Source organism: Lithobates pipiens, unplaced genomic scaffold, assembly GCF_037356315.1.
Source record: "Lithobates pipiens isolate NorthernLeopardFrog02 unplaced genomic scaffold, aLitPip1_a1.2 Scaffold_16, whole genome shotgun sequence".
NCBI lineage: Eukaryota > Metazoa > Chordata > Amphibia > Anura > Ranidae > Lithobates > Lithobates pipiens.
In genome coordinates, this window is record NW_027507748.1 from 502,844,055 (window position 1) to 502,857,574 (window position 13,520).

General features: G+C 46.5%; 2 protein-coding genes across 3 annotated transcripts in view; one reads left to right on the forward strand and one right to left on the reverse strand.

Moving 5' to 3' along the window:
- The window catches only part of PIBF1 (progesterone immunomodulatory binding factor 1), a 294,552-nt gene extending 285,514 nt beyond the window's left edge, over positions 1-9,038 (reverse strand). Inside the window, exons 1-2 of the mRNA XM_077483123.1 lie at positions 8,940-9,038; positions 392-664 (exon numbers count right to left, since the gene is read on the reverse strand). Of these exons, the coding sequence (XP_077339249.1) occupies positions 392-634 (243 nt within the window). The 5' untranslated portion in view covers positions 635-664; positions 8,940-9,038. The remainder of the gene's footprint in view (positions 1-391; positions 665-8,939) is intronic.
- Positions 9,039-9,234: 196 nt separating this feature from the next.
- Positions 9,235-13,520, forward strand: part of DIS3 (DIS3 exosome endoribonuclease and 3''-5'' exoribonuclease) — an 87,865-nt gene continuing 83,579 nt past the window's right edge. The window contains exons 1-2 of one of the 2 annotated variants that reach the window (XM_077483125.1): positions 9,235-9,382; positions 11,889-12,114. In XM_077483125.1, the coding sequence (XP_077339251.1) occupies positions 11,896-12,114 (219 nt within the window). In that variant the 5' untranslated portion in view covers positions 9,235-9,382; positions 11,889-11,895. The other variant, XM_077483126.1, reaches the window with a different exon arrangement.

A 13,520-nucleotide genomic window follows, 5' to 3' on the forward strand; every position in this document is an offset into this window, starting at 1 on the left:
AACAGATCCCCCATCGGTCTCTTTTTAATTGGATAGGATCAGATGTCGGTGGGTGTAAATAGACACATGTTCTTTCACATCCGCCACACCATAGAGGGCAATGGATGGTCCCATCAGGTCCGCCTAGAAAACAAACAGGTGGGTTCTATTGGTCTGCCCATGTGAAAAGAGCCTTAAAAAAATAGATAAATAAATAAATAAAAAAACAAATCACATTGGAGATGTTGGTTCTGATTTCCTTTCCATAACAATAGTATATTACATCACTTTGACCATTATTATATGAGTACATGTAACAAAAAACACAAAGAAGGGTAGGTTCTCTGGAAACCTAGTGATACCCCCCCTGATATACACAAATCTATCTCACTTCCCAAACCGAGAAACTCACTTTAGTCAAGTATTCCCCTTTGAGGTTGTCAATCATGAGGTTTTTCTGGGAGAGTTCTATCTTCACTAGCTGGAGATTATGAAGGAGCTCTTTCCTTTCAATCAGATGTCTGGTGACTTTTGAGGACCCATTGCGCTCTTCTGAAGAAGAGATTTCATCTGTGGGGACGGTTGTTTCCAGACTTATATCTTCAGACTCCAGTGAACTGGAAATATTCATTTTTTTGCCTGCTTTTCTTGACATGTTCTCGCTTTATATAGGTGGTAATATCCACTGCAAAAAAAAAAAAAAAAAAAATTAAATATTAAAGGTGTTGTAAAGACAGAATTTTTTTTTTTTTTTATCTTAATGCATTCTATGCGATGTGCTGAGCACCGTAATGCGATTCTTTACAGTGCGCTGTGATAAAATGCAGCGTGTCTGCATTTTAGAGCAACTCCGGGCTGCATTACGGTGGGAATGAGACACACAAGAGTACACTGGAATATTCTTTTTGCTTTCTCTATAACTTGAAAAATAAAATACTTGTTAAAAAAGAATAAATGAGCTCTCCCACTTTTTTAAAATGTACTGCATGAATTATTATCCATTTGTTCCTTCACTGCTGTTACTGCGGGGGAATGTACAGGAATTGTATAGAAACGTGGACCATGTTCCTGTGCAATTCTAGTGAACCAGTTCTCTCAAGAGGCGCAGGAGTTGAACTATAAACTATACTATATAATATATTAGATCCCTTACAGTAGGCAGCTTGAGCTACAACTATTAAGTCATTATTATCATTGTGTGTTTCCATTGGGTCATCGTTCAACAAACCTGGGGGTGGAGATGGCCAGTAGCTAATCAGACATATCCATGGGTCCTTCAAGCAGAACTAAACCCATCAATTTAACTGTTTCCCACTAGGCATTCCCCTGCTAATAACTGTCACAGTTGCCAGTGTACTTATATTCGCTTTCAACTGCACTTTTAAGCTTAAAATTACTGTTATTAAAAGACCCCCTTTCACACTGCCAGCGTTTTTCAGGTGCTACAGCACTAAAAATAGCACCCGTATAGTGCCTGAAAAAAGTGGCTCCTTTCACACCAGTGTGAAATCTGGAGGGCTTTCACACTGGAGCGCTGGCAGGGCATCACAAAAAGACATGCCAGCGGCATCTTTGGAGAGGTGCACTCACAGCTCTTCCACCACTGCCCCCTATTGAAACCGCTCTGGCGGCATTTTGCGGGCCAATCTAACTCCTTTTTGGCCACTAGCAAACCGCACCACTAGCCATCCAAATAGTGCCGCTTTACCGCCGATGCCCCCCCCCCCCCCGTGGCTCGGTGTGAAAGGGCCCTTACTAATCACACATGCAGTGTCATGGCTACTGTAATTCTAAATAGAGGCTAAGATGGTGCCTTCCTCGGCTGGCAAAATTAGGAGGATTTGGTACCACTTTAAAAAGAGAAGTATAGGAATCACAAAAAAAATAATCAAAAATCTTACTTACCTAGATGGCTGCCGAACTGATATAAGCTGCAGCTGTCCTCCACCGCCTCCAAGACCAAGAACTGAGCGATCAAACATTGCTGATTGCTCAGCTCTCGGTCCTCAACCTGCAGAGAGCTTGTGACCATCAGTCACTGGCTCTCTGCTCTGCCCCTCCAACACTCATTGGAGTGCTGGACTGTGGAGGAGACAGGGGCCGTCCAACCTTCTGGGCTCTATGATGTCAGCTGACAGCAGGCTTTAGCCCCACAGGAGGAGTATAGTCAAAAAAGCTTTGGCCATACTTCTCCTTTAAGTAAATTAGTCTTCTGGACAGCATTGATAAACTTGCTGTAACCTCATAAAACGTGTTACTAAAGTCTATTTTATTTTTTTAATTAAAATAACAAACATGTTACACTCACCTGCTCTGTGCAATGGATTGCACAGAGTGGCCCCAATCCTCCCCTGTGGCGATCTTGGCTCCTCCTCCTCTTTGTGTGTCCCCAAAGCAAGCCATTTGCTGTGGGAGCACAGTGTGTCTGCGCGCTCCCCAACTGGTGCAATATATATATATATATATATATATATATATATATATATATATATATACACACACACACACACACACACACACACAGCAGGGCTTAGTCTTGCCCCCCCCACTTCCTCCTTACTGCATTTGATTGACAGCAGCAGGAGCCAATGGCTCCTACTGCAGTTCAAGTCCATGTGTGAAGAGAATGAGAGGGGTGAAGAGATACAGCTGAAAAATAGAATAGAAAAATAAAATAAAACTAATATCACTGTAAAAATGTAAACTATATTAGGGTAGTGGATGGTGGCAGTAGGGCAGTGGACAGTGGCAGTTTTTAAAATATTTTTTGCAATTTTAACAGCCCTGTTGAGGAGCTTTGCTGAAATAATACAGTTCGAAACAGACCTCTGATGACTTACGTTTGAGAGGGAGAGAAAGTGATTGAGGACAGTCCTCAATCTCCATCTCTACAGCCTCAGCTACACAGAATGAATAAAACAGGAAGAGCTCTGTACAATCTCCCTGTTTATTCGTATTCTTGTTTATTTATAGTTTACTATGCTTTGTTTATGAATGAACACAGCGAGTTACCTTCCACTCCAGAGGTTAAACATGATGGGTTGAAATACCCTTAGGGATATATATATGTTTTGCTTATGTTATGCATAAATGTTTTTAGTTATTTTTTTTAATATTTTTAGCATTCTTTCAGTATTTTTGTATTTGATTTGTTATCAAATTTCACAACTATATACAATATATATTTTTTATTAATAAATGTTTAAATGAAATAAGCTTCTAAATAGTCTGTATTGTACTCTTGGGATGACGGGGAATAGTATCCGCTTGTTTTTGATTTTATATTATATTTTTTGATTTATATCCCTTTTTTAGGGCACTTTTTATTTTATTGTGGCACACAAGATGGCGCTGTGTACTTAGTCTCTTCTGACGGGAAGGACTATTTACTATGAATGATTGACATGTGTTTTTACTAATGGCTGCACAGGTAATTTTATTCAATCAATGGAAATGCTTCCTCGTCTCCCAATGGTTGTATGTATAGTGCAGTCTTTGGCATGTGTACGTACTCCTGATAACGTCAACTATGACGAAACTCATCAGTAGGAGTCCGGTTCACACGTTACTGCACATGCGTGATTGCTGTTTGGCCATTTTTCATAAGGAAAACTGATTGGTTTGGATTTTGATATGCCTACATGCTTGAATTCTACATTTTTTTTGTAAGTGCACTACTTTTTAATAAATTGAATGTCGATACAGTATCACACCGAGTTGAGGCAATTTATTTTTCATATATACTCTGGCATCGAATTCCATTGATGGTCTTCTGATACTGCTTCCTGATTTACTGTGAGCCTTCTGGTATACACCATCTGCGCCATTAGAAAGGACATCCGGGCTTCCCCTCAGTGAATCATAGATCTGACTGCACTGTTTGACCTCTCCGAGTATGATTCGGGGGGGGGGGGGGGTCGCTGGCGTGTGTTTGATCTTCATTTTCAACACACATTCCTTTATGGGATTTCTAGTCTTATATGAACTTTGTTTGCACAGGATTGCACGTTATTATATGTATTATAAACCTGTCATATGTGTTTTGAGACTTAGCCATAGTCTCTATTTTTGAACCTTTTTCATTGATCACATATATTGATTGCATTTTATTTAAATGTGTTTTGAGATTTATGGTTTCCATTAGAATTTTTCATTGAGCACACATATTGTTTCATTGCACAGACTGCACTTTATTTGCTTAGTGTTGCACTTTATTTATAGACAGTGATTGTTTGGTATGGATCACTAACTGTGTTCATTCAGAAAAGGAAGGGGCCGGTAAAATGACATATTTACTTGCCCCCTTCCCCTGCTCTCCATCCTAAAACAAACCCTGTACCACCTGGCAGGAAGGGAACCTGGATAGGAGGGGTGGCATTTACTGGAACAGATCCCCTGTATTTCCCCCCTTCAGCAGCTGAAAGCTAGCTTCACCTCCTCTCTCCTGCCAGCTTTCAGCTGCTGCAGGGGGAAAATATTGGGGTCTTTTAAACACAATCCATCGAGAGAGTAACCTAAAGATTTAAATGTCCTACCTTTACTTCACACATACATATATATATATATATATATATACACATACATACATACATACATACATACATATATATATATATATATATATATATATATATATACATATACATATATACACACATACAGAGGACTGTGACATTTTTGAACAAAGCCACGAGAACGCTTAACTGTTACCTAAAATACTTTACATTTTCTGTTAAAAAAGCCTCACGTTCTATGTACCCCAGCACACCTGACAGTGTTCATCTCTGACACATTTAAAAGGGGTTGTAAAGGTTTGTTTTTTATTTTCTAAATAGGTTCCTTTAAGCTAGTGCATTGTTGGTTCACTTACCTTTTCCTTCGATTTCCCTTCTAAATGTTTTTTTTCTTTGTCTGAATTTCTCTTTCTCCTCAGTAAACGTCACACCATCATCCGAGCGGTGTTTAGTCAGCCAGAATAGCTTACTGAACAGCTTACTGAGGAGAAACAGGAAGTGAGAAATTCAGACAAAGAAAAAAAACATTTAGAAGGGAAATCGAAGGAAAAAAAGGTAAGTGAACCAACAATGCACTAGCTTGAAGGAACCTATTTAGAAAACAAAAAAGAACCTTTACAACCCCTTTAACCACTTGCTTACTGGGCACTTAAACTCCCTTCCTGCCCAGACCAATTTTCATCTTTCAGCGCTGTCACTCTTTGGATGACAATTGCGCGATCATGTACCCAAATTAAATTCTTATAATTTTTTTTTCACACAGAGTTTTCTTTTGGTGGTATTTAATTCCTGCTTTTTTTTTAAAAAGAAATTCTAAATAGAACAAAAAAAGACCAAAAATTTAAAAAAAACAAAAAAACTGTCTCATAGTTAGTTATACAATTTTGAAAACAGGTAATTTTTCTCCTTCAATGATGTGCGCTGATGAGGCTGCAGTGATGATCAGCATGGATCTGTGTCACTGATGGTCATTGATTGGTAGCACTGGTGGGCATTGATGGATGGCACTGTGGGCACTGGTAGGTAGTGATAGGTGGCACAGTGGGCACTGGCAGCTGACACTGGTGGGCACAAAAAATGCAGTCGCAGCTTTCTGCATGAGGGGAAAAAAAAAATACAGATTACCGAGCTTCTGTTTACATCAAGTGATCATCCGTCATTGACAGCTGATCACATGGTAAGGGGCCAGAGGTGACCCCTTAGTCGGATTCTGTGATCAGCTGAGTCTCATAGACTCGTGATCGCAGGAAGCGCAGACAGCGCTTGCTAGGGAGGACATTAGTCTTTCGGCTATAGAGTGGACGGCAAATAGTTAAAGTGAAACTAAACTCAATGATTTAACGGTTTCCCAAAACAGCACATTGAATGCATGCCGGGACTGCCAACTGTCACATTTGCTTTTAATCTCAACCAACTGTCAAACCATCAAACGACTGGTGTCATAACTGATCACATGTGCAGCCCCATGGAAACTTCAGTTCAACAGAGACAAAGATGGCAGCCACCGGGGTGTACAGAAGAGGAGGGTTTAGTTCCACATTAAAGTTGAACTCAGTTAAGATATAAAACATACTGTACTACTCAACCACCTCAATATCAGGCACTCATCCCCTTCCTGCCCAAAAACATGTCATACTTATCTGCTCTGTGTAATGGTTATGCACAAAGCAGCCCCAATCCTCCTCTTGGGTTCCCCATCAGTGTTATGGGTCCCTTCCCTTGACAAGCGGCTTGCTATGGGGACACTTTTGCGTGCTTACCCCCAAGGCGGCTCTCCGTGTCCATAAGACACACAGAGCAAGAGACTTCATCAGCAAACCACGCATTTCCAAAATTGGGTCCAAAGCTTTACTCAGCGATCACATCGTTACAGCAAACAGCAGCGTTTCCGTGCCGCACAGGACCCCTTCATCAGGTATCTGATGCCTGATGAAGGGGTCCTGCACAGTGCTGTATGCTGTAACGATGTGATCACTGAATAAAGCTTTGGACACAATTTTGGAGATGAGTGGTGTGCTGGTGAAGACTCTTGGTCTGATTGTTTATGCCTCCAGCTGTTGGTTGCTTCAGTACCCACTTTTATAAGAATGTGTGTGTTGGGAATAGTGTGTTGGACTCATAAGAGCGCATCTCGACCCCACACATCACTGGATTGAGATCAGGCTCAGGTAAATATTGGGGGGGGCTGACCATGAAGGTAAAAACACACACACCTTCAGCCTTTAGAACCATTTTAAGCATAAGACTTACCTTTGTACAACAGCCTTGCCAGTCTAAAAGGTGGGTGAGTTTTAGGCTTCATGTACACAGGATGTTTTTACAACCTCTTCTGAACGATACAACTTGACAAACATTTTTTTTTCAAAATAGGCAAAAAAAAAAAAGCCTGTAGATGAAACGTGGTTAAACGCGAGTACTGATAAGATAACAGAGAAGAATTCAGGGGCAGCTGAAAGAAATGCCAACTGCCCCTAAATTTCCAATTACCAGCAGCAGTGTACACAAAGCCTAAAAGAAAGCCTAAAAAAAGAAAACTAATACAGCCATCACATCTAAGAATTGGAAAGCTGAAATATAATAGAGTAAATGTTTGCATTGGTTTTAATACCACTTTAGGCCTCTTTCACACTAGTGCGACTTGGGACTGCAAAATTGCATGAAAAGTCGTACCCCATGATTTTCAATGAGTAACATTCATATCTGTGCAACTTCAACGTAGTCCCTGCACTCAGAGCTGCCATGGGGGGGGGGGGGGGGGGCAGCCCATACACATGTAGGGGGCCCTGGTGTGCAAAGGAACCTGGACACCCATGCCCCAACCAAAAATACCGGGGGGGGGGGCATCTCTTTGCTGGATTGTGAGGATGTCTCTTTGCTGGATTGGGTTGTCTCTTTGCTGCACTGAGAGAGAATGATGTGGTCCAAGGCACCATAAGCAATTTGTCTCCATCCCAAATATGAACAAAAAGAGATAAAGTTTGGTTGGCGGGACTTTGAATGAGGTCATTCAAAGTCCTGCTGACCAAACTTTCTCTCTCTTTGCTGCATTGGGTTTATTTTCATATATTAAAGTTGTAAGAATGTTAATCGAAGGACTCGGTGGGATGGCCAGGGAGCAAATTTAGTAGAATGGCCAGTGGGTGGGCCCTGGTGAGTGTTGGTGGTTAGGTCGGGGAGGGGGTGCAGGCTTAAAGCTGCCTTTTGGAGGCCCCAACATTTCTAACGGCTGCCCTACTTTGATGCGACGTGAGGTCCACAGACCTCAAGATTACACAGGCATTGCATCAAAGTCATGCAACTTTCAGGTCGTACAAGGGTGAAAGAGGCCTTAAAGTGGAATTGAAGTCCTGGGTATGTCATGCTGTCATTGGAGAAGAGACAAACAATGTCCTTTCTGCAATAATACGCACCTACCTGCCTGTGCGCAGCGACCTCTGGCATGGAAACTCACCTGTGCATGTGCAGTTCAGCTTACAGCACTGGGCTGATCCCTGTGTGCCGGCATCTTGCAGAGAAAGTTCTCCCCCCCACCCGGTGGATAAGGACCCCCCTGTACTGCGCATGCGCAGTATGAATGACTACAGAGCCGCCGAAAGTCTCCGAAGATAAACAGCTGATTGTCAGCTCTACACGGCGCCTGCGCACTACATTCTGCCCTAAGTCCTGGTTCAAGCCCCACCATCCAAGTGGATGCAGAGGTAGAATATGAATATGCAGAGCGAAGCGAGGCCATGCCCGAAGCGTGGCAAGCAAAGCGAGGCCGTGCCCGAAGCCTGGCAAGCAAAGCGAGGCCGTGCCCGAAGCGTGGCAAGCAAAGCGAGGCCGTGCCCGAAGCCTGGCAAGCAAAGCGAGGCCGTGCCCGAAGCCTGGCAAGCAAAGCGAGGCCGTGCCCGAAGCCTGGCAAGCAAAGCGAGGCCCGCGAGTGTTTTTTTACAATAGTGTTGGCACGCAGGCACCGTGTACAGGTGACTCATAGGTGTTCAGCTTTGGCTGTTTTTGGCGGCTCTGTTGTGGTTCCTACTGCACCTGCACAGTACAGGGTCATTATCTGCCAGGCGGAACTTTCTCGGCAGAACACCGGGATGAGTGGCTCCCCGCGATCCCGTGCTGGCCAATGAAGAAGCGCTAGAAGATGCCAACGCGGGACATGAACTATTGGAGGAAAGGTAAAGATCCCTTTAATTCTGCTTTAACCATCAACTACTCCATCCAAAAAAAATAAAACATTCTTAGATATCGTTTTAAAACAGAGGGAAGTTTTCTGAGACTTGTCACAACGGACACTGGTGGTCCTTGGTTATTCTCGGTCAGGGACCACCTGTGACATCCCTCCTCCTCACTCACTTTAAATGGTGAACAATGACATATAGCTGTAAAAGAATGTGTAAAGGAGGACAGTGTATTGGGTCGGTGACCACAGAAGGTTCCGTCCCCAGCAGTACATACCCGACTCCTTCTATGCTCTTTGCCGCTGTTAAAACCGCCTACACTACAACTAACAACATACAACTACTTCTACAGCGCATGCGTGCTTCTCAGCCCAGCCCATCTCCGCCTCTCTCCTCCCCTGCCCGCCCCGATACACTTTACTCCTCCCCTCCGCTTTCATTCAAGCATCATTTGACCATTTTCACTAGATAAACAGACTTTAGAGCTCTAGAGGGAAGGTTCTTCCTTTAGATGTGTATATCCTTAGCTTCACGTAAAGAATAAACCGTCGTTTTAATTGGTTGTTTTAATCACATGACAAGCCAAGTCTTCCGGGTTTGCGCATCACACCTCGATTTGATACTAATCTTTCTTTGATTGGTGAATTTTACGGAGTTTCCGCTCACTACACGTGGGTGCTGCGCATGTGCAGGCTGGCCATTTGGGAGGAAAACGTGAAGGTAATATTAGAAGGCTTCAGTGGAGGTGATTGTGATTATCTTGTAATGTTTCCTGGGTTACAGAATGGGCTGATTATTGCGTTGAGCGGTGCGGAGCTTGTGGTCAGCTCTGACTGATATACATCTAAACATTAATGATGTATGTATGAATGTGATCAACATTATTGTACTGTAGTCCACATGCTGTGTTATAGAAGAACTGGAAGCAATGCAGCCAGCTGTGTTCGGGCTCATTCACACAGGCATAGGTGTATATTTTGCATTAAATCCTGCGTAAAGTATGTGTCTAAAGTACAATACAATTCTTCTTTCATTCCAATAAATGACTACACGTGTAGTGTAGTCCAGCCCCTGCGCCATGTCCTCCGCCCCTGACCAGCTCCTGCGCCACGTCCCTCCTGCGCCACGTCCTCAGCCCCTGACCAGCTCCTGCACCATGTCCTCAGACCCTGACCAGCTCCTGCGCCATGTCCTCAGCCCCTGACCAGCTCCTGCGCCATGTCCTCAGCCCCTGACCAGCTCCTGCGCCATGTCCTCAGCCCCTGACCAGCTCCTGCGCCATGTCCTCAGCCCCTGACCAGCTCCTGCGCCATGTCCTCAGCCCCTGACCAGCTCCTGCGCCATGTCCTTAGCCCCTGACCAGCTCCTGCGCCATGTCCTCAGCCCCTGACCAGCTCCTGCGCCATGTCCTCAGCCCCTGACCAGCTCCTGCGCCATGTCCTCAGCCCCTGACCAGCTCCTGTGCCATGTCCTCAGCCCCTGACCAGCTCCTGCGCCATGTCCTCAGCCCCTGACCAGCTCCTGCGCCATGTCCTCAGCCCCTGACCAGCTCCTGCGCCATGTCCTCAGCCCCTGACCAGCTCCTGCGCCATGTCCTCAGCCCCTGACCAGCTCCTGCGCCATGTCCTTAGCCCCTGACCAGCTCCTGCGCCATGTCCTTAGCCCCTGACCAGCTCCTGCGCCATGTCCTCAGCCCCCGACCAGCTCCTGCGCCATGTCTTCAGCCCCTGACCAGCTCCTCCGCCCCTGACCAGCTCCTGCGCCATGTCCTCCGCCCCTGACCAGCTCCTGCGCCATGTCCTCCGCCCCTGACCAGCTCCTGCGCCATGTCCTCCGCCCCTGACCAGCTCCTGCGCCATGTCCTCAGCCCCTGACCAGCTCCTGCGCCATGTCCTCAGCCCCTGACCAGCTCCTGCGCCATGTCCTCAGCCCCTGACCAGCTCCTGCGCCATGTCCTCAGCCCCTGACCAGCTCCTGCGCCATGTCCTCAGCCCCTGACCAGCTCCTGCGCCATGTCCTCAGCCCCTGACCAGCTCCTGCGCCATGTCCTCAGCATCTGTGCCATGTCCCTCCTGTGCCATATCCTCAGCCCCTGACCAGCTCCTGCGCCATATCCTCAGCTCCTGCGCCATATCCTCAGCCCCTGACCAGCTCCTGCGCCATATCCTCAGCCCCTGACCAGCTCCTGCGCCATGTCCTCAGCCCCTGACCAGCTCCTGCGCCATGTCCTCAGCCCCTGACCAGCTCCTGCGCCATGTCCTCAGCCCCTGACCAGCTCCTGCGCCATGTCCTCAGCCCCTGACCAGCTCCTGCGCCATGTCCTCAGCCCCTGACCAGCTCCTGCGCCATATCCTCAGCCCCTGACCAGCTCCTGCGCCATATCCTCAGCCCCTGACCAGCTCCTGCGCCATGTCCTCCGCCCCTGACCAGCTCCTGCGCCATGTCCTCCGCCCCTGACCAGCTCCTGCGCCATGTCCTCCGCCCCTGACCAGCTCCTGCGCCATGTCCTCCGCCCCTGACCAGCTCCTGCGCCATGTCCTCCGCCCCTGACCAGCTCCTGCGCCATGTCCTCAGCCCCTGACCAGCTCCTGCGCCATGTCCTCAGCCCCTGACCAGCTCCTGCGCCATGTCCTCAGCCCCTGACCAGCTCCTGCGCCATGTCCTCAGCCCCTGACCAGCTCCTGCGCCATGTCCTCAGCCCCTGACCAGCTCCTGCGCCATGTCCTCAGCCCCTGACCAGCTCCTGCGCCATGTCCTCAGCCCCTGACCAGCTCCTGCGCCATGTCCTCAGCCCCTGACCAGCTCCTGCGCCATGTCCTCAGCCCCTGACCAGCTCCTGCGCCATGTCCTCAGCATCTGTGCCATGTCCCTCCTGTGCCATATCCTCAGCCCCTGACCAGCTCCTGCGCCATATCCTCAGCCCCTGACCAGCTCCTGCGCCATATCCTCAGCCCCTGACCAGCTCCTGCGCCATATCCTCAGCTCCTGCGCCATATCCTCAGCCCCTGACCAGCTCCTGCGCCATATCCTCAGCCCCTGACCAGCTCCTGTGCCATGTCCTCAGCCCCTGACCAGCTCCTGCGCCATGCCCATAGTCCTTGTCTGTATTCTGTAAGTATCTGCTCTCTCTGATAATGAACATTCCCAGAATTTTATGTGCATTTATATGCCTTTTCTTTTTATGTTTAACTGTGACTTAAGTTCTTTCTATAAATATCCCTTTCAGCTAAAAAATGTTGAAATCCAAGACCTTTGTGAAGAAGACGCGCTCGGGCGGAATTTTAAAAATTGTCAGAGAGCATTACTTGAGGGATGATATTACCTGTGGTTTCCAGGGCTGTACTGAGTGCAAACAGGAGAACCCAGTCCTCCGTCAGGATACCCATATGGAAAGTTCTCTTTGTCCATTTCCCCACTACGTTTTGCCTGACACTAATGTGTTGCTTCACCAGGTATGACATTTGTTTAAATAAAGCAATCATTTTTAAGCAATGCAAGGTACTTACTGATGCTTTCACTTGTTCTGTATTTGTCTCCTTTCAATCTTTTGGTGCCTTCATGTAGTTTTTGTTGTCCCAGAGAAAGGTGGGAACAGGCTGAACAGATTTTTACTCATGCTTTCTTCCCCATTATAAGGCAGTTGCTAAAAGTAAATCAAGTGGTTGTAGTCATCTGTTAAATGGTAACTTCTGTTCTTTTTATTACGGCACTCAATAATTCGCTATCTAAGCACAAAAAAAATGTGTTTAAATGTTACTGGTTGAAAAAAAAAATATATATAAAAAAAATCACCAGAGAAACTACTAATGGGAAGAAAGAGTTAATGCTGGGGTAAACTAAGGGTTAATAAGATGTTTAATAGGAAGAAAAATACCCCTCCCCCCCCAAATCATCTCTCAGGACAGCACATGAGATAGAGGCTCACCCTACCTAAAACAGGTAACCTATCACCAGTCAATAAAAATAGCATATTCATCTCCGTTTTTGTGGTTCCTCCAGTTCAACAGGAACATCAAAACCATTTATTTTCTCTCAAGCTTACGTGTTTTTTGCAGGGGCATCCCAGTATATGAGCTCTTATGATTTCAGGGGCATTGGACCTGGAGGGGTTGCTTATCTGGGCTTTTCTTGGTTGGCATTAACTTTTGTTAGTATCCTAGTTGTGGGACCTGCCTTCCCTGTTGCCCTCTCAGCTTTCTCAAAGTCTCTTCCCTGCTTAAGGAGAAACTGCTATCCCCATGGACACAGAGGTTCTAGTAGAGCTCTCTCTTACTTAGCTTGTCGGGTTCCAACTCCTCCACTTTGTTGCGTAAGGAGGAACAGGAGGGCACCCTCTGCAGCTAGCTGATCCCCCCCTTTCCTCTGCCTTCTTTCCATATCCCATATTCAGCTAGGGATTTTGCACCTGTGGTGGCAACTCTGCACATGCTCAGTTTTTAGTTAGTTTCTACGCTGAGCATTTCCTCGCTGTCATATCTGAGCAGCCTATGCGACTATAACGTTCCATATATATGGGTGTATTCACAGTGGTAAATGACAGCCCACTCCCTCCCCTCCTCCATGTCTAGTAGGGCTGCAACGGATCGATCCGTGATCCGAATGGGTCAACCTGTTCGGATCGACACACCACGTGATCCGTGGAGCGTTCCGCTGTCTTGGCCTTAGGAAAGGCAGCGGCTTCAGCCTAGCTCTGGAGCGGCGCCCATCTTGGTACACCTGACGGCCGTTTACCACTTGATCGCTTTGTCAAATGACGGAGCGATCACTTGTAAACAAACTGGCATCATGTCACGACGCCGGTTCCTCTCTCCCCTCTGTGTACTGATCTGTACAGTGGAGGGGAGGGATCGGATGGCAG